The sequence below is a fragment of the Cucurbita pepo genome, chromosome 1, assembly GCF_057944985.1.
Source record: "Cucurbita pepo subsp. pepo isolate OVF chromosome 1, ASM5794498v1, whole genome shotgun sequence".
NCBI lineage: Eukaryota > Viridiplantae > Streptophyta > Magnoliopsida > Cucurbitales > Cucurbitaceae > Cucurbita > Cucurbita pepo.
This window is the reverse complement of record NC_141798.1, coordinates 6,313,631-6,331,147: the sequence shown is the minus strand read 5'-3', so window position 1 is coordinate 6,331,147 and position 17,517 is coordinate 6,313,631. Positions and strand designations below refer to the sequence as shown.

The following is a 17,517-nucleotide window of genomic DNA, read 5'->3' as shown; positions in this document are numbered from 1 at the left end:
TCATGGTCCGAGGATTTTATCAACCACAATGGTATGATATCGTCTACTTTGACCATTAATTCTCATGCCTTTGTTTTCAGCTTCCTAAAACACTCATGCTAATGGAAATAGTATTCCTCATTTATAAACCCATGATCATCCACTAAATTAACCAATGTGGGATTCACTCTCAATAATCCTCAACATTATTTACCTATATTAACTCACTGATAACAATAATTTTTATGTTAGATATTTAAAATTTTAATTATATTAGTAGCTTTTAATTAATAGTCCCAAAACTTATACACATATTTAGTAAGTAATTATTATATGTAATCATTCATAAAGAAATAAGCTACGGATGCTGTGTTTTTTTAAGTTTCATTAATGGAAAATATTTTGTTTTTTCCTTTTTGGTTTATATTTCCATTACCTAACACCATAAACCTAATTTCAGTTTTCCGTCCCCATTTATTAATATTTATGTTTAAAATAAATAAAGCGTCTCGTACGAAGAGGTTTTATACGTCCTTGTTTCGTTTTTCTCCCCAATTGATATGAGATCTCACAACGTACTTTCAAGTTCGGACTTTATTATAAATATAGTAATATTTTTAAATAAATTTCAAATTTGAATATTGACAAGCTTTGACGGTTAATTAATTCAAATATATGAACACAATTATAAAAAAATACAAATAATTTTATTATTAAGCTAATAATGGTAATTACAAGTGCCCTACAGCATATCATAACTCCCGGTTCTAAGCATATTACAAAATCTCGAAACTTCTTCATTCCATTTACACGCTTCACACGTGTGTTCTCTATAATAATCATCCTCATCATTTCCATCCCATCCAATTCTTCTCACGTTCTTCTTACAACAATTCTTAACCACACTCTCACAGCTCCTCTGATCACCGGAATCTTTTTCCGGCAAAGAAATCTTGTTCTTAACCCAAAGATAACGAACAAATTCCTTAACTCTCCGACGACATTCAGCCAATTTAAACCCTAATTTTGCCTCACAAATCTTCAAGAACTTCACTCCCTCATCCTCCAAACTCGCTGCGTACAAAATGATGCCGTATACGTAACAAGCTTCCGGGTAGCCTTTTTGGGCAGAAAGCTTTAAATATGCCATTCCAGAAGCTTCTCTACAATGAGTGAAGAATTCCAACATTCCTTTCTGGTATAGAGTCTCTGGGTTTCCGTTGTTGTTGCATTTTTTCATGAACGACCAAAACTCTGGGTTGTTGTTCCATAGAAGTTTCTGGAAGTTTCTAAGGGACGCGTGCTGGAATATGTAGCCATGACTTGATGCTTTGAGAAATTCCTTGGTGGCTAATTTGGCTTGGACTAAATCCGTGAATGAAAAAGCAGCAACTTTTGCCAGAACTTCGATCAATAAATCGTTTGGGAGTGATTCTATGGTCGGTGGAAAATCATTGAAACGCGCCATCTTGGTTGTCCTGCACATCATAAATTAGAGGGAAACAAACTTAAAGAAGAGCTCGAGTCGCCAACAAATTGGGAGAAGCAGGTCACAACCGCCGTAATAAATTTATTATTCAAAACTCGTTGACGAAAAGTAATCAAATAATTTTTATTAATAAAAAAGCATACATACAAAAATTAAGCTAACATACCGTGAAATTTGAGAGTCAAGAGCTTGAAATTTTCGTTTCAGGGAACCGGCCATCGTTCTACGATCTGCAAGCTTTTCAGTTATGAACGGGATGGTTGGGAGTGTTTATCAAGAATTTGAGGAATATTTTGATGGGAAGGAGCAGAAAGGAAGCAGTGAGATGGGGTTTTAAAGGAAAGAAAAAGTGTTTCGGAAGAGGAAAATATGTTGTTTGGAGGGAAAATGGAAGAGTTTATATAAGGAAAATATTTTGATTTTTCTATTCAGTTTTGAATTTCCTAATCTTATTACAAAATCTTATTTTAATTATCTTTTTAAAAAAAAAAACAAATCTGAAATTAAATATTTCAAAATTACAGCCTTTATTTAATTTCTAATTGTTATTACAATTATGTTTCCCTAAATCTTGGGTTTACTCCGACTATATTTACTCGGTTAATATTTCTTTTTGTGGATGATTATTTAAAAAAAAAATCATGAATTTTCTTATTTATCTGATCTACATTTTTATGAAATATTCACATTTAAATATTTATTAAACTGTTATTAAATTCATATTTGAAAATTTAAAGATTATAAAGTTTATAACTATAATTAGGTTTTCAAAATTTAAAAATTAAAAAGATAGAATAGTTTAGTAAAATCTATTTTTGTAATAAAAATTTATTTAATAATATAAATATTTAATTAAAAAAATAGAATCTCCCTGTTATAAAAATTACAAGAAAATATAATACACTTTTCAAAAATAAAAAAGAAAGACAAAACAAAATAATTATTAAATGAGGTATACAATATCGTACGTTTTAATACTTATATATCATTCAATTCATTTTATTAGCTATAGAAATATATATAATTAGATCTATATAATTAGATTAAGAGACATATCTGAAAAGTTCTTAATTATTTACTTTAATGATAATAATAATTTTTGTTTTAGCTATTTAATTTTTTTTATTGTATTAGTAGCTTTTAATTGATAGTGTCCAAACTTAGAACACATATTTAGTAAGTAATTATTAAATATAACCATTTAGAAAGAAATAAGCTGTAGGATGGTATGTTTTTGTAAGTTTCATTAATGGAGAAGATTTTGTTTTCCCTTTTTTTGTTTATATTTCATTTACCTAACAGCATAAAACAATGGTAGTAAAAGTAAATTTATTGTTCTTATTTCAGCATTATAGCCGACCCATCGCATGGTGTTTGGTTCTAATATAATTTGTAACGGTCCAAATCTAATGCTAGTAGATATATATATATTATTATTATTTTTTAATTTATTATTTTTTTTATTTCTCTTTCGGGTTTTCCTCTCATTTGGTATGTAGAGGTTTTCACACGTTTAAAAAAATGATTCGTTTTCTCCCAACCGATGTAGGATTTATAATATATTTTAGATTTTATTATAAAGGTACTAATATTTTAAAATAATTTCCAATTTTAAATAGGGTTGATAATTAAATCATTCAAATATATGAATACAATTATAAAAAATAACGAAGAATTCTATCATTAACTTCATAATGGTAATTACAAGTCCCCTTCCATAATACCATAACTCCCAGTTCTAAGCATATTACAAAATCTCAAAACTTCCCCATTCCATTTACACGCTTGGCACGTGTGTTCTCCATAATAATCATCCTCATCATTCCAATCCCATCCAATTCTTCTCATGTTCTTCTTACAACAATTCTTAATCACACTCTCACAACCCCTTCGATCACTGGAATCATTTTCCAGTACATAAATCTTGCTCTCAATCCAAAGATAACAAACAAATTCCTTAATTCTCCGACGACATTCAGCCAGTTTAAACCCTAATTTTTCCTCACAAATCTTCAAGAACTTCACTCCCTCATCCTCCATACTCGTTGCGTACAAAATGATGCCGTATACGTAACAAGCATATGGGTAGCCTTTTTGGGCAGAAAGCTTTAAATATGCCATTCCAGAAGCTTCTCTACAATGAGTGAAGAATTCCAACATTCCCTTTCGGTATAAAGTCTCCGGGTTTCCGTTATTGTTGCATTTTTCCATGAACGACCAAAACTCTTTGCTGTTGTTCCATAGAAGTTTATGGAAGTTTTCAAGAGATGCGTGCTGGAATATGTAGTTGTGGCTTGATGCTTCGAGAAATTTTTTAGTGGCTAGTTTCGCATGGACTAAGTCGGTGAATGAACAAGCTGCAACTTTTGCCAGAACTTCGATCAATAAATCGTTTGGGAGTGATTCTATGGGCGGTGGAGAAGCACTAAAACGCGCCATTTTAATTGTCCTGCACATCATAAATTAGAGGGAAACAATTAAAAAAGAGCTCGAGTCACTGCCAAATTGGCAGAACCGGGTCGCAACCGCCATAATAAATTTATTATTGAAAACTCGTAGACGAAAAATAGTTAAATAATTTTTATTGATAAAAAAGCATGCATGCAAAAATTAAGGTAATGTACCGTGAAATCTGAGAGCCAAGAACTTGAGATTTTCGTTTCAGGGAACCGGCCATCGTTCTACGATCTTGAAAGATCTGTAAGTTTTTCCCTTATGAATGGAGTCGTTTGGTTGTTTATCAAGGATTTCAAGAATATTTTGATCGAGCGAAAAGGAAGCTAGAATTTGTTTATGAATCAAATGAAGTTTTAAAGGAAAGAAAAAGTGTTTCGGAAGAGGGTTTCACGTTCGGTTTTGAATTAGAGACGTTCGAATCAAATATGTTAGATTGGTGGGGAGATGGGAGAGTTTATATAAGGAAAATATTTTTGATTTTCGTATTGAGTTTTGAATTTCTTTATCATATTACAAAATCTGATTTTAATTATCTTTTTTAAAAATAAATCTGAAGTTAAATATATCAAAATTACAGCCTTTATTTAATTTCCACTTCTTATTACCATTATCTTTCCGCAAATAGTTAATATTTATTTTAGTTTATAATTATAAGTAATTATTTTGCATCTGTTTATTTTTTTAAATCAAATTCTTTAAAACTAAAATTGAAAATTTGACTTAAAATTAATTTTAAAAATATGTGAAAATCGTAGCAAAGAAATTAGGAAATTGAAAATTAAGCTTATAAATACTAACTTTACCTATTGATTTCTTTATTTTTTTCATATACTTTTTTTAATGAGGTTTTCAAAATTCAAACCAAAATTTAAAAATTAAAAAGAAAAAAATAGTTTATATACTGTACGTCTTCTCCAAAGTTCGACATTATTTAATTTTTTAATTTTAAAATAATTTTGATCGTTTGATAATTATTTTATTTTTAAAATATTAGGCTTATAAATATTTCGTCCATTCATAAATTTCTACGTCTTGTTATCCACATTGATTGGTACTCGATTCGAGATCCCATTTTGATTGGAGAAAGGGACAAGTGTCAGGGAGAACGGTGAATCCCATGGATTGCAAGATTCCATCTCCATTAGATGAGGGAACAAAACATTATTTATAAAGGTATGAAAACCTCCTTAACAGACGCGCGCTTTAAAAAACTTACATGAATATTATTATCAATATTTTAAAAAAAACAATAATGTGCCGTGGGGCGTGGTGTTAGGTGATAGAAGTGGCTGAGCATCAATTTTGGAGACAGTTATTTACTAATTTTGTGACAACATTCAAGTTATGTCCTCCCATGATTGTGGTTGATTCCTTTTAATTTTTTCCCTTCAGGTTCATTCATTTTAGAGCAATTAAAAGTTCTAGAAAAATAATATCAATTAAAAAATCATTAATATTTTTACTATATGTTTGGTATAGAAATAGTTAATATTATTTTTAAAAAATCTACTTGAACTTTTAAATAGTCGGTGAGGAGAACAAAATATTCATTGTAATGGTGTGGAAATCTTTTCCTAATAGATTGCGTTTTTAAAAAGGGAAAGTCGAAAACGAAACATCTAAAGATGACAGTATCTGTTAACAATAAACTTAATGTAAGGACCCGAAATTTTCTACTTAATTTAAGGTCACTGTTAGCTAAACTAAATCGAACCTTTTTGTTTTTTCTATTTATATTTGTTTTTGCTGGAAATAGGGAATTTTGATAAATTAGTTTTTATTTTTCTTAGCAATTAGTTCTGACCAATTAATGAATTTTATCTTTTTCATGTAGTATCTTTCGAACAGGTAAGTTAAATAAAACTAAATAATTGGATAAAAGAAGAGAGATCTGAGATATAACTTATAGAGAAATCTCAAATCTCTCCCCTATGTAAATCTTCATCCTCTCTTATAAATTCATCTTCTATAAATTTAATGTGAGGTATTCCTGGTTTCTACTGACATTTTTTTCATTTCTGTTTCATTTTGGTTGAGGAGAAATTATTGGAGGAGTAACAATAGTTAATAGTTAGTTAGCGGAGAGAAATGAGGAAGAATTATTTTTATTTTGTTTTATTTATTTATTTTAAAACATAATAATAATTTTTATTTATTTATTTATTATTATTATTTTTGGGCAAATAGTATTATGGGCAGTATGCCAGAGCCAGAATGAGGATGGCCCCCAAGTTGGTGGACCTAGTAGATTCTGAGATCCCACGCTGATTCAAAAAAGAGTGAATTATGAAATTTCACATTAGTAATAACGAGGCATTACACATTTTAAAGATATAGGTCAGCCGTGAGCTTCGGAAATATATTTTTATTAATTTAACTAATTTTTTTTTTACAATATTGCAATAATTCATGGGTTTTTTCCACTAAAATTGTCAGTAAAGAATTCAGTTTTTTCAACGTCAGAAAATGAAATTTCTCAAACGATTTTTACACGCCATGATACATTTTTCCGACGCTATCTTCAAAGCATCAAGAAATTAACATTAATATTATCAGCTAAAAAGAAAAATAACCAAAAAATATAAAATATAAAAAATAAAAAATATTATTTAAATTCTAACCAAGAAAACACTGAGTTCAGCACCATTATTGCTATCGGGATTCATCATGTAGAACGTCTCGGAGTCCTTGGATCCAGTCACTCGCTCAAAATACGCTCTCATATACGTCAATTGATCGCCGTCCGCCGTCTCCGCCGCTTCCTCCGCCGGGATCACGCCGGCGCCCATCGACACCGCGTTCAAAGTCTGCATAATTTTCATATCCTCACTGGACGGATCTCTCCGAATTCCATATCCCGATTTTCTTCCATTACAGTACAATGTCCAAATCGGCTCTTCCAGAATCTTCCTCTTCTCCGACGGCCGCTTCTCGCACTCCAACGCGAGCCTGACGAGCCCTTGCCCCATGTCCTGGAGGAGTTTCCCCGTCGGAATCGCCAGTTCCAAAATCAAAATCGGTAGGCACCTAGGGCTTTCTTGGAACGCCAAATTAACTCGCGATTTCCGGTAACCGAAGATCGTTCCAGTGATCCGAGCGCCGCCGTGTACGTAGCCGTCGTGTAGCCGACTGCCGTTTAGTGGAATTCGACACGCCGGCGACAGAATCGGAAGTGTACGGAAGACGGAGCGGACTTGCCGGAGGAGTTTTGTAGGCTTTGAGAAACCTGATCGTTTTGGAGATGGTTGGAGTGAAATTTCCGGCAGCGGTGACGACTGCGGAGATGACCGTAGAGGCGGCGCCGGCGAGGGGGATTTTCTCGGCTCGGCCATTTTGGGAAAATGGTGGTGGAAGGAGAGTTCGTATAAGAAGAGGGAATTTGTTGTGGCATCCACGATTGAATCATTTTAATTATAATTATTAATATTATTATTTTTCGTGAGGCAAAAATAATTTATTACGCATATGTATTTTTTCTTAAATACATTAATATGTTGACTATTTTTATCATTTTTTTTTCGATTTAATCGGTCTAAATAAATGATTTAATATTTTTTTTCCTAAGTAGTTAGACTTAGAAATCTGGAAAATAATTTACATATATAATTATGTCTAGATATATATATATATATATACACATATATAATATTGTAATGTTGTTTAATAAATTAAATAGCTAGTTTTTTTTTTTTTTTTTTTTTTTTAACAATTGTAGCAAAAAGAAAAAGCCTAAAATAAATAAATAAAAAATCCCATCCCGAATTTATTTATTGAATTAGTACATATATTTTAAAATTAAAACACGTTTGAAAGAAAGTCTATTTATTTATTATTATTATTTTAAGGATTAAAGAGAGAGTTCATAAATATTAATAAATGCGGACGGAAAATTGAAATTAGGTTATTTCTTTCTAAATGATTATATTTAATAATTACTTTACTTAATATGTGTTCTAAGTTTTGGTGCTATTAATTAAAAGCTACTGATATAATAAATAATTTAAATAGTTAAAACAAGAATTATTATTATCATTAAAGTAAATAATTATGAAGTTTTCAATCTCTTAATCTAAATATATATTCGATTTTATATACTTCTATAGTTAATAAAACGAATTGAATGATATAGAAGTATTAAAACGTCCATTGTCTACACCCTATTTAATAATTATTTTGTTTCGTCTTTCTTTTTTTAATTTTAAAAAGTGTAATATATTTTCTCGTAATTTTTATAACAAGGAGATTCTATCTTATTTTTATTAAATATTTATATTATTAACCAAATTCTTATTACAAAAATAGATTTTATTAAACTATTTTATCTTTTTAATTTTCAAAATTGAATTAATAACTGTTGATAAATATAATTTCAAAAAGGTGAATATTTGATAAAAATGTAGGTGAGATAAATAAGAAAATTCATTATTATTTTTTTTTAAATAATCATCCACAAAAAGAAATATTAAAAAATATTAAAAGAGCCAATGATTTGCGGAAAGATAATGGTAATAAGAGTTATAAATTAAATAAAGGCGGTAATTTTGAAATATTTAACCTCAGATTTGTTTTTAAAAAAGATAATTAAAATCTGATTTTCCTTATATAAACTCTCCCATCTTACCACCATCTGACTTATAAACAAACTCCAGCTTCCTTTCTGTTCGATCATAATATTTCTGAATTTCTTGATAAACAACTCAACCATCCCCTCCATAACAGAAAAGCTTGCAGATCGTAGAACGATGGGCGGTTCCCTGAAACGAAAATCACAGGCTCTTGGCTCTCAAATTTCACCGTACATTACCTTAATTTTTGCATGCATGTTTTTTTATGAATAAAAATTATTTAACTATTTTTCGCTTACGAGTTTTTAATAATAAATTTATTACGACGGCTGCCATCGACTTCCACTGATTTGGCGGTGGCTCGAGCTCTTCTTTAAGTTTGTTTCCCTCTAATTTATGATGTGCAGGAAAACCAAAACGGCGCGTTTAAGCGCTTCTCCGCCGACCATAGAATCACTCCCAAACGATTTATTGATCGAAGTTCTGGCAAAAGTTGCAGCTTCTTCATTCACCGACTTAGTCCAAGCCAAACTAGCCACTAAAAAATTTCTCGAAGCATCAAGCCACAACTACATATTCCAGCACGCATCTCTTGAAAACTTCCAGAAACTTCTATGGAACAACAGCAAAGAGTTTTGGTCGTTCATGGAAAAATGCAACAACAACGGAAACCCAGAGACTTTATATCGAAAGGGAATGCTGGAATTCTTCACTCATTGTAGAGAAGCTTCTGGAATGACATATTTAAAGCTTTCTGCCCAAAAAGGCTACCCGGATGCTTGTTACGTATACGGCATCATTTTGTACGCAACGAGTATGGAGGATGAGGGAGTGAAGTTCTTGAAGATTTGTGAGGCAAAATTAGGGTTTAAACTGGCTGAATGTCGTCGCAGAATTAAGGAATTTGTTTGTTATCTTTGGGTTGAGAGCAAGATTTATGTACTGGAAAATGATTCCAGTGATCGAAGGGGCTGTGAGAGTGTGATTAAGAATTGTTGTAAGAAGAACGTGAGAAGAATTGGATGGGATAGGAATGATGAGGATGATTATTATGGAGAACACACGTGCCAAGCGTGTAAATGGAATGGGGAAGTTTTGAGATTTTGTAATATGCTTAGAACTGGGAGTTATGATATTATGGAAGGGGACTTGTAATTACCATTATGAAGTTAATGATAGAATTATTCGTTATTTTTTATAATTGTATTCATATATTTGAATGATTTAATTATCAAGTCAAGATTCAAAATTGGAAATTATTTTAAAATATGAGTGCATTTATAATAAAATTAAAATACATTATAAATCGTACATGAGTTGGAGGAAAACGAATCATCTTTTCTAAACATGTGAAAATCTCTACATACCAAATGAGTTTTAAATACCTTAAGGGGAACCCCGAAAGAGAAATAATATATATATATATATATATACTAGCATTAGGTTTGAACCGTTACAAATTATATTAGAACCAAACACCGTGGAATGTGTCAATTAGGATGAAACTTACAAAAAAAAAAAAAAAAAAATCACTCTCACTGCACATGCTGTTAGGAAAATGAAATATAAACCAAAAAGGAAAACAAAATCTTCTCCATTAATGAAACTTACAAAAATATAACATCCGTACAGCTTATTTCTTTCTAAATGGTTATATTTAATAATTAGTTCTAAGTTTTGACACTATCAATTAAAAGCTCTACTAATACAATAAAAAAATTAAATAGCTAAAACAAAAATTATTATTATTATTAAAGTAAATAATTATCAACTCTTCATATGTCTCTTAATCTAATTATATATATTTCTATAGCTAATAAAATGAATTGAATGATATATAAGTATTAAATCGTACGATATTGTATAGTATTTTTAAACGTCTTGTCCGTGCATTGTCCATTGTCTACACTTCATTTAATAATTATTTCGTTTTATCTTTCCTTTTTATTTTTGAAAAGTGTATTATATTTTCTTGTAATTTTTATAATAGGGAGATTCTACTTTTTTTAATTAAATATTTATATTATTAAATAAATTTTTATTGCAAAAATAGATTTTACTAAACTATTTTATGTTTTTAATTTTTAAATTTTGAAAACCTAATTATAGTTATAAACTTTCATAATCTTTAAATTTTCAAATATGAATTTAATAACGGTTTAATAAAATTTTAAATGTGAATATTTCATAAAAATGTAGATCAGATAAATAAGAAAATTCATGATTTTTTTTTTAAATAATCATCCACAAAAAGAAATATTAACCGAGTAAATATAGTCGGAGTAAACCCAAGATTTAGGGAAAGATAATTGTAATAACGATTAGAAATTAAATGAAGGCTGTAATTTTGAAATATTTAATTTCAGATTTGTTTTTTTAAAAAAAAATAATTAAAATCAGATTTTGTAATAAGATTAGGAAATTCAAAACTGAATAGAAAAATCAAAATATTTTCCTTATATAAACTCTTCCATTTTCCCTCCAAACAACATATTTTCCTCTTCCGAAACACTTTTTCTTTCCTTTAAAACCCCATCTCACTGCTTCCTTTCTGCTCCTCCCCATCAAAATATTCCTCAAATTCTTGATAAACACCTCCAACCATCCCGTTCATAAGTGAAAAGCTTGCAGATCGTAGAACGATGGCCGGTTCCCTGAAACGAAAATCTCAAGCTCTTGACTCTCAAATTTCACGGTATGTTAGCTTAATTTTTGTATGTATGCTTTTTATTAATAAAAATTATTTGCTTATTTTTCGTCAACGTGTTTTGAATAATAAATTTATTACGGCGGTTGTGACCTGCTTCTGCCAATTTGTTGGCGACTCGATCTCTTCTTTAAGTTTGTTTCCCTCTAATTTATGATGTGCAGGACAACCAAGATGGCGCGTTTCAATGATTTTCCACCGACCATAGAATCACTCCCAAACGATTTATTGATTGAAGTTCTGGCAAAAGTTGCTGCTTTCTCATTCACGGATTTAGTCCAAGCCAAATTAGCCACCAAGGAATTTCTCGAAGCATCAAGTCATGGCTACATATTCCAGCACGCGTCCCTTAGAAACTTCCAGAAACTTCTATGGAACAACAACCCAGAGTTTTGGTCGTTCATGGAAAAATGCAACAACAACGGAAACCCAGAGACTCTATACCATAAGGGAATGTTGGAATTCTTCACTCATTGTAGAGAAGCTTCTGGAATGGCATATTTAAAGCTTTCTGCCCAAAAAGGCTACCCGGAAGCTTGTTACGTATACGGCATCATTTTGTACGCAGCGAGTTTGGAGGATGAGGGAGTGAAGTTCTTGAAAATTTGTGAGGCAAAATTAGGGTTTAAATTGGCTGAATGTCGTCGGAGAGTTAAGGAATTTGTTCGTTATCTTTGGGTTAAGAACAAGATTTCTTTGGCGGAAAATGATTCCGGTGATCAGAGGAGCTGTGTGAGTGTGGTTAAGAATTGTTGTAAGAAGAACGTGAGAAGAATTGGATGGGATAGAAACGATGAGGATGATTATTATGGAGAACACACGTGTGAAGCGTGTAAATGGAATGAAGAAGTTTCGAGATTTTGTAATATGCTTAGAACCGGGAGTTATGATATGCTGTAGGGCACTTGTAATTACCATTATTAGCTTAATAATAAAATTATTTGTATTTTTTATAATTGTGTTCATATATTTGAATTAATTAACGGTCAAAGCTTATCAATATTTAAATTTGAAAATTATTTTAAAATATTATTATATTTATAATAAAGTTGGAACTCGAAAGTATATTGTGAGGTGTCATATCAATTGGGGAGAAAAACGAAACAAGGATGTACGAGACGCTTTATTTATTTTAAAGTGAAATATTAATAAATGCGGACGGAAACTGAAATTAGGTTTATGGTGTTAGGTAATGGAAATATAAACCAAAAAGGAAAAAACAAAATATTTTCCATTAATGAAACCTACAAAAACACAGCATCCGTGTAGCTTATTTCTTTATGAATGATTACATATACTAATTACTTACTAGATATGTGAACTATTAATTAAAAGCTAGTAATATAATTAAAATTTTAAATATCTAAAACAAAAATTATTATTTAAGTTAATATAGGTAAATAATGTTGAGAATTATTGGGAGTGAGTCCACATTCGTTAATTTAGTGGAAGATCGTGGGTTTATAAACGAGGAATACTATTTTTAATGGTATGAGGCCTTTTGGGAAGCCCAAAGTAAAGTCATACCATTGTGGAGAATCATGTTCGTCTAACGTATGGTATTAGAGTCATGCCCTAAACTTAACAATGTCGGAGTTTATGAGATCTTCAGATTTAAAAAAATAATAATAATAAACTTTCATAATCTTTAAATTTTCAAATTTAAATTTAATATATGTCTATAAATATATATTTAGAAAAGTGAATATTGGATAAAAATGGAGATAAGATAAATATTTAACTTTCAGATTTATTTTTAAAAAAAGATAGTAAATTTTCTATTCTTAATCTTATTTAATAACTGTCGATAAATATATATTTAGAAAAGTGAATATTTGATTAAAAAAATGAATATTTGATAAAAAAAAAAAAAAAGGGAAATAGAGAATAAATATATATTTAGAAAAGTGAAAATTAATATTTGATAAAAATGAAGATGAGATAAATATTTAACTTCAGATTTATTTAAAAAAAATAATAATAAAATTTCTTAATTTTAATCTTATTTAATAACTGTCATAAATATATATTTAGAAAAGTGAATATTTGATAATAAAAAAAAATATTTGATAAAAATGGAGATGAGATAAATATTTAATTTCAGATTTATTTTTAAAAAAATAATAAATTTTCATAATCTTTAAATTTTTAGTCAATATTTGATAATGATGTAAATGAGATAAATATTTAATTTTAGAAAGGATAATAAACTTTCATAATCTTTAAATTTTCATATTTAATAACGGTTGATGAATATATATTTAAAAAAATGAATATTTGATAAAAATGTAGATGAGATCTTAGATTTATTTTAAAAAAAGATAATAAATTTTCCTATAATCTTTAAATTTTTAGATTTAAATTTAATAATTGATGATAAATATATATTTTAGAAAAAGTGAATATTTGATAAAAATGTAGATGAGATAAATATTTAAGTTCAGATTTATTTTTAAAAAAAGGATAATTAAAATCAGATTTCGTACTATGATAAGGAAATTCAAAACTCAACAGGAAATTCAAAATATTTTCCTTATATAAACTCTCCCATTCTCCCTCAAATCAACATATTTTAGGATTTTTTTTTTCATTGGATTCATAAACAAACTCCAGTTTCCTCACGACTTCTCTAGATCAAAATATCCGTGAAATTCTTTATAAACAGCAAAACGACGTCGTTCATAAGTGAAAAGCTTGAAGATCGTAGCACGATGGCCGATTCCCTAAAACAAAAATCTCAGACTCTTGACTCTCAGATTTCAAGGTACGTTAGCTTAATTTTTGCATGCATACTTTTTTATTAATAAAAATTATTTAATTATGTTTCAATTTTCAATAATAAATTTATTATCGCGGCGACCCACTTTTGCCGATTTGGCAATGGGTCGAGCTCTTCTTTAAGTTTGTTTCCCTCTAATTTATGATGTGCAGGACAACCAAAAAGGCGCGTTTCAGTGCTTCTCCATCGACCATAGAATCACTCCCGAATGATTTATTGATCGAAATTCTGGCAAAAGTTGCAGCTTATTCAATCAAGGACTTAGTCCATGCCAAATTGGCTGCCAAGGAATTTCTCAAAGCATCAAACCACGACTACATATTCCAACACGCATCCACTGGAAACTTCCGTACTCTTCGATGGAAAATCGACCCAGAATTTTGGTCATTCATGGGAAAATGCGTCAACAACGGAAACCCTGAGGCTCTATACCGATCGGGAATGTTGGAGTTCTTCTCCCAGGGTAGAGAAGCTAATGGAATGAAATATTTAAAGCTTTCTGCCCAAAAAGACTACCTGGAAGCTTGTTATGTATACGGCATCATTTTGTACACAAAGAATCTGGAGGACGAGGGAGTGAAGTTCTTGAAGATTTGTGAGGAAAAATTAGGGTTTAAAATGGCTCATTGTCGTCAGAAAGTTGAGGAATTTGTTTATCATCTTTGGATCAGGAACAAGATTTTTTTGCCGAATAAAGATTCCAGTGATCGGATGGGCTCTAAGAGTGTGGTTAAGAATTGTTGTAAGAAGAACAAGAACGTGAGAATTGGATGGAATTGGATTTATGATGATTATTATGGAGAGCCCACGTGCGAAGCGTGTAAATGGAAAGAGGAAGTTCTGAAATTTTGTAATATAATTAGTCGGGAGAGTCATAGAAGTGAGAGAAGAGAGAGTCATGATATTCTATTAGGGCCCTTTTAATTATGGGATAGAATTATTTATATTTTTTTAATCGTATTCATATATTTGAATTAATTAATTTTAAAATATTACTACATTTATAATAAAGTCCAAAATGTATTGTGAAATATCATTTCGAATAGAGAGGAGAACGAAACATTCTTTACAAGGAGGTGTGAAAACCTTTTACTAATAGACCGATTTTAAAAACCTTGAGGGAAACCGGAAAGAAATAATATATGTTAGCAGATTTGAATAACTGGTAGTTGCATTAATTATAATTTATATTAATAGTTATGTAAAGCTACAAATCCTAATAAATAAGAAATAAATTATTAATTAATTGAACAAATCTTCAAAATATTTCAATAAATTTAGCTTTTAATATGGAACAATATCAGTCATATTATAATAAATGTTACTTCAATGTATAATTACCGAAATATCCCTTGAGATAGATCGCTATCCATTTTGCTAGTAGTTGATGAATAAATATTTGGAGGTTCTTTTTAGTGCTCCACTTTATTTTTATTTTTATTTTATTTTATTTTGGAACGACATCAATATGAGAATCAGCTACTCTTACGTGGGAATAAAATAATAGATTTTATTTTTATTTTGAATAATTATTCTGTATATTTTCTCGGGAACCACATATATATACATATATATATATATATATATTATCCACAATTAAGAATATGCATCGTTGGGACACTCAAATAATGATGAATACATAAACGAACCGAGACTACGTCTAAATGAGAGCGATCTTGACGATAAGATGATTATGCACTTTCATTTTCGATGATTTAATCATAGAAACTTTAATGTTAAACCTGCTTTATTTACAGTAATTCTATATTAAATGACTTCTTAAAAAAATTGGAATAAATTCGTAACGAATTAATTAAGCGTAAATCCATATTTATATTGTAACACGTTTAGAAGTTTCTTAATTAATCATATAATATTATGTGTTCATATGATTATATGAACGTGGTAAGTAGGACAAATGAAAATATTAAGATTGAGGATAAGAATAGAATCATATTTTATTTTAGTTCTCTAATCATGTGTATGCATATAGAATAAATGGCTAATCTCTCCAAATTAATATTACACCAATGTATATGAACTAATATATACGTCTGTGGGCAAACGTGCAATGAGCGGGAATCATAAATAACGATGCAATGAGCCGAAATCATAAGCAATAATTCTAACTCCTCTTGAATCAATATAGTCAACGCTAACTCAAAAATGGCGAGATTGTAATCTTTCTTAGAAGGAAAAATAGTTGCAATGGAACGATTCATACCCACGATTCAAATTCGACATTTGATGCCCCGACACATTTTCTTGATTACGTTACCTACTTGATTTGAATTACTTCTAAGAGTGAAGACGGTTCTCATAAATCTGCATATATAATTACACGTTTTTTATATGACGAAAGTGCATCTTGTTAGTATAGACATAAATTATTTAATGTTTTTCTATTCATTATTTATATTTATTTATATTTATAATTTTTTTCACCCCACTTGGAGCTTGAGTCGGATGCCCTCTAAGTTGTATGACGCGTATCCCACTCCCATTTTCAATATGCTGTTCGGAACCTTCCATTATTTCTTTTATACGTTTGGATCTATATATTATTGCTTTAATTAATATAATTAATATTCTTAAACATTTTGAAATGTTATAAATCTTGTTTTTTTTTTTTTAATAAAAAAATATTATTAGTGATTTTCACCCATATTTGCATTATAACTCAATGGGGTTTATTTTAATAAAATAATTATGCTTCCAAACAATTTTTTTGTTTTCTATTTTTAAAATTTAGGTTAGTATAATTTTTTTTATTTATAAAATTTAAATTCTTAGAAAATTTCTATAAAAAAAAATATTTTTTTATGGGTCATCTAGTTTTATCAATTTGTATCAACAACTAAATTTTGAGAAATTATTGGGTGAGACAGTCACAATTAGAGTGTCAGTGGCAGTTCTTTGGATAACTTTTAGATATTGTTGGATCGGGCTTTCACCCATTGCCCAAGATTTCTCACTGCTATTCCTGTAGGAGTTCAAGTCGTGTCTCAGTCTTAGTGTGGCTGATCATTCGAAAAAGCCAGCTAAACGTCATTGGCTTGGTCAGCCTTTCTCGAACCAACAACTTAATTCTAGTTTCTACGAAGGCTCATCGAACAACATAACTTGATTCAGGATTTGACCCGAATGACAATGTTAAGAGAATAAAATTTGAGATGGAAGATGAATAAGAGGGTTAGGGGGGAGATTCAAATAATGAGAAGCAAATAGGATGGGAATGAGAGAAAGAGGATGATGAATTAGTATCCACTACAGAGAATTTGGGAGGAGAATATGAATAAATATCTTTTTTTTTTTAATATTTCTCTCTCATTCATTACATATTGCCATATTCCCAACATTCCCAAAAAAAAAAAAAAAAAAAAAAAAAAAAAAAAAAAAAAAAAAAAAAAAAACTTATTTTCCACAAAGGAAATTACTCCTACGTCATTATTAAAGAATAAAAATAAATTAAAGAAATGGAAAATCTAAAAAGCATAATTCTCTAAAATCTAGTTTATAAGGGTATTTTCGTAATTTCACT

General features: G+C 29.6%; 6 protein-coding genes across 6 annotated transcripts; 3 read left to right on the top strand and 3 right to left on the bottom strand.

Annotated features, from left to right (window-relative positions):
• Positions 1-721: 721 nt before the first annotated feature.
• Positions 722-1,687, bottom strand: LOC111807811 (putative F-box protein At1g67623). Its single transcript, XM_023693691.2, has 2 exons — positions 1,635-1,687; positions 722-1,457 (listed from the first exon to the last, which is right to left on the bottom strand). Exons 1-2 carry the CDS (start codon positions 1,685-1,687, stop codon positions 722-724), a joined length of 789 nt encoding a protein of 262 aa, XP_023549459.2.
• Positions 1,688-3,169: 1,482 nt separating this feature from the next.
• Positions 3,170-4,145, bottom strand: LOC111808029 (F-box protein At2g35280-like). Its single transcript, XM_023693805.2, has 2 exons — positions 4,093-4,145; positions 3,170-3,917 (listed from the first exon to the last, which is right to left on the bottom strand). The coding sequence occupies exons 1-2, from the start codon at positions 4,143-4,145 to the stop codon at positions 3,170-3,172; spliced, it is 801 nt and encodes a 266-aa protein (XP_023549573.2).
• Positions 4,146-6,377: 2,232 nt separating this feature from the next.
• LOC111776506 (MIZU-KUSSEI-like protein (Protein of unknown function, DUF617)) lies at positions 6,378-7,399 on the bottom strand. The gene has a single exon (XM_023655973.2). It carries the CDS (start codon positions 7,255-7,257, stop codon positions 6,535-6,537), a length of 723 nt encoding a protein of 240 aa, XP_023511741.2. The 5' UTR covers positions 7,258-7,399; the 3' UTR covers positions 6,378-6,534.
• Positions 7,400-8,667: 1,268 nt separating this feature from the next.
• On the top strand, positions 8,668-9,645 carry LOC111807904 (F-box protein At2g35280-like). Its single transcript, XM_023693724.2, has 2 exons — positions 8,668-8,720; positions 8,898-9,645. Exons 1-2 carry the CDS (start codon positions 8,668-8,670, stop codon positions 9,643-9,645), a joined length of 801 nt encoding a protein of 266 aa, XP_023549492.2.
• Positions 9,646-11,132: 1,487 nt separating this feature from the next.
• On the top strand, positions 11,133-12,097 carry LOC111807759 (F-box protein At2g35280-like). The gene is made up of 2 exons (XM_023693630.2): positions 11,133-11,185; positions 11,362-12,097. Exons 1-2 carry the CDS (start codon positions 11,133-11,135, stop codon positions 12,095-12,097), a joined length of 789 nt encoding a protein of 262 aa, XP_023549398.2.
• Positions 12,098-13,908: 1,811 nt separating this feature from the next.
• Positions 13,909-14,900, top strand: LOC111807706 (putative F-box protein At1g67623). The gene is made up of 2 exons (XM_023693549.2): positions 13,909-13,961; positions 14,129-14,900. The coding sequence occupies exons 1-2, from the start codon at positions 13,909-13,911 to the stop codon at positions 14,898-14,900; spliced, it is 825 nt and encodes a 274-aa protein (XP_023549317.2).
• The last annotated feature ends 2,617 nt before the right edge of the window (positions 14,901-17,517 follow it).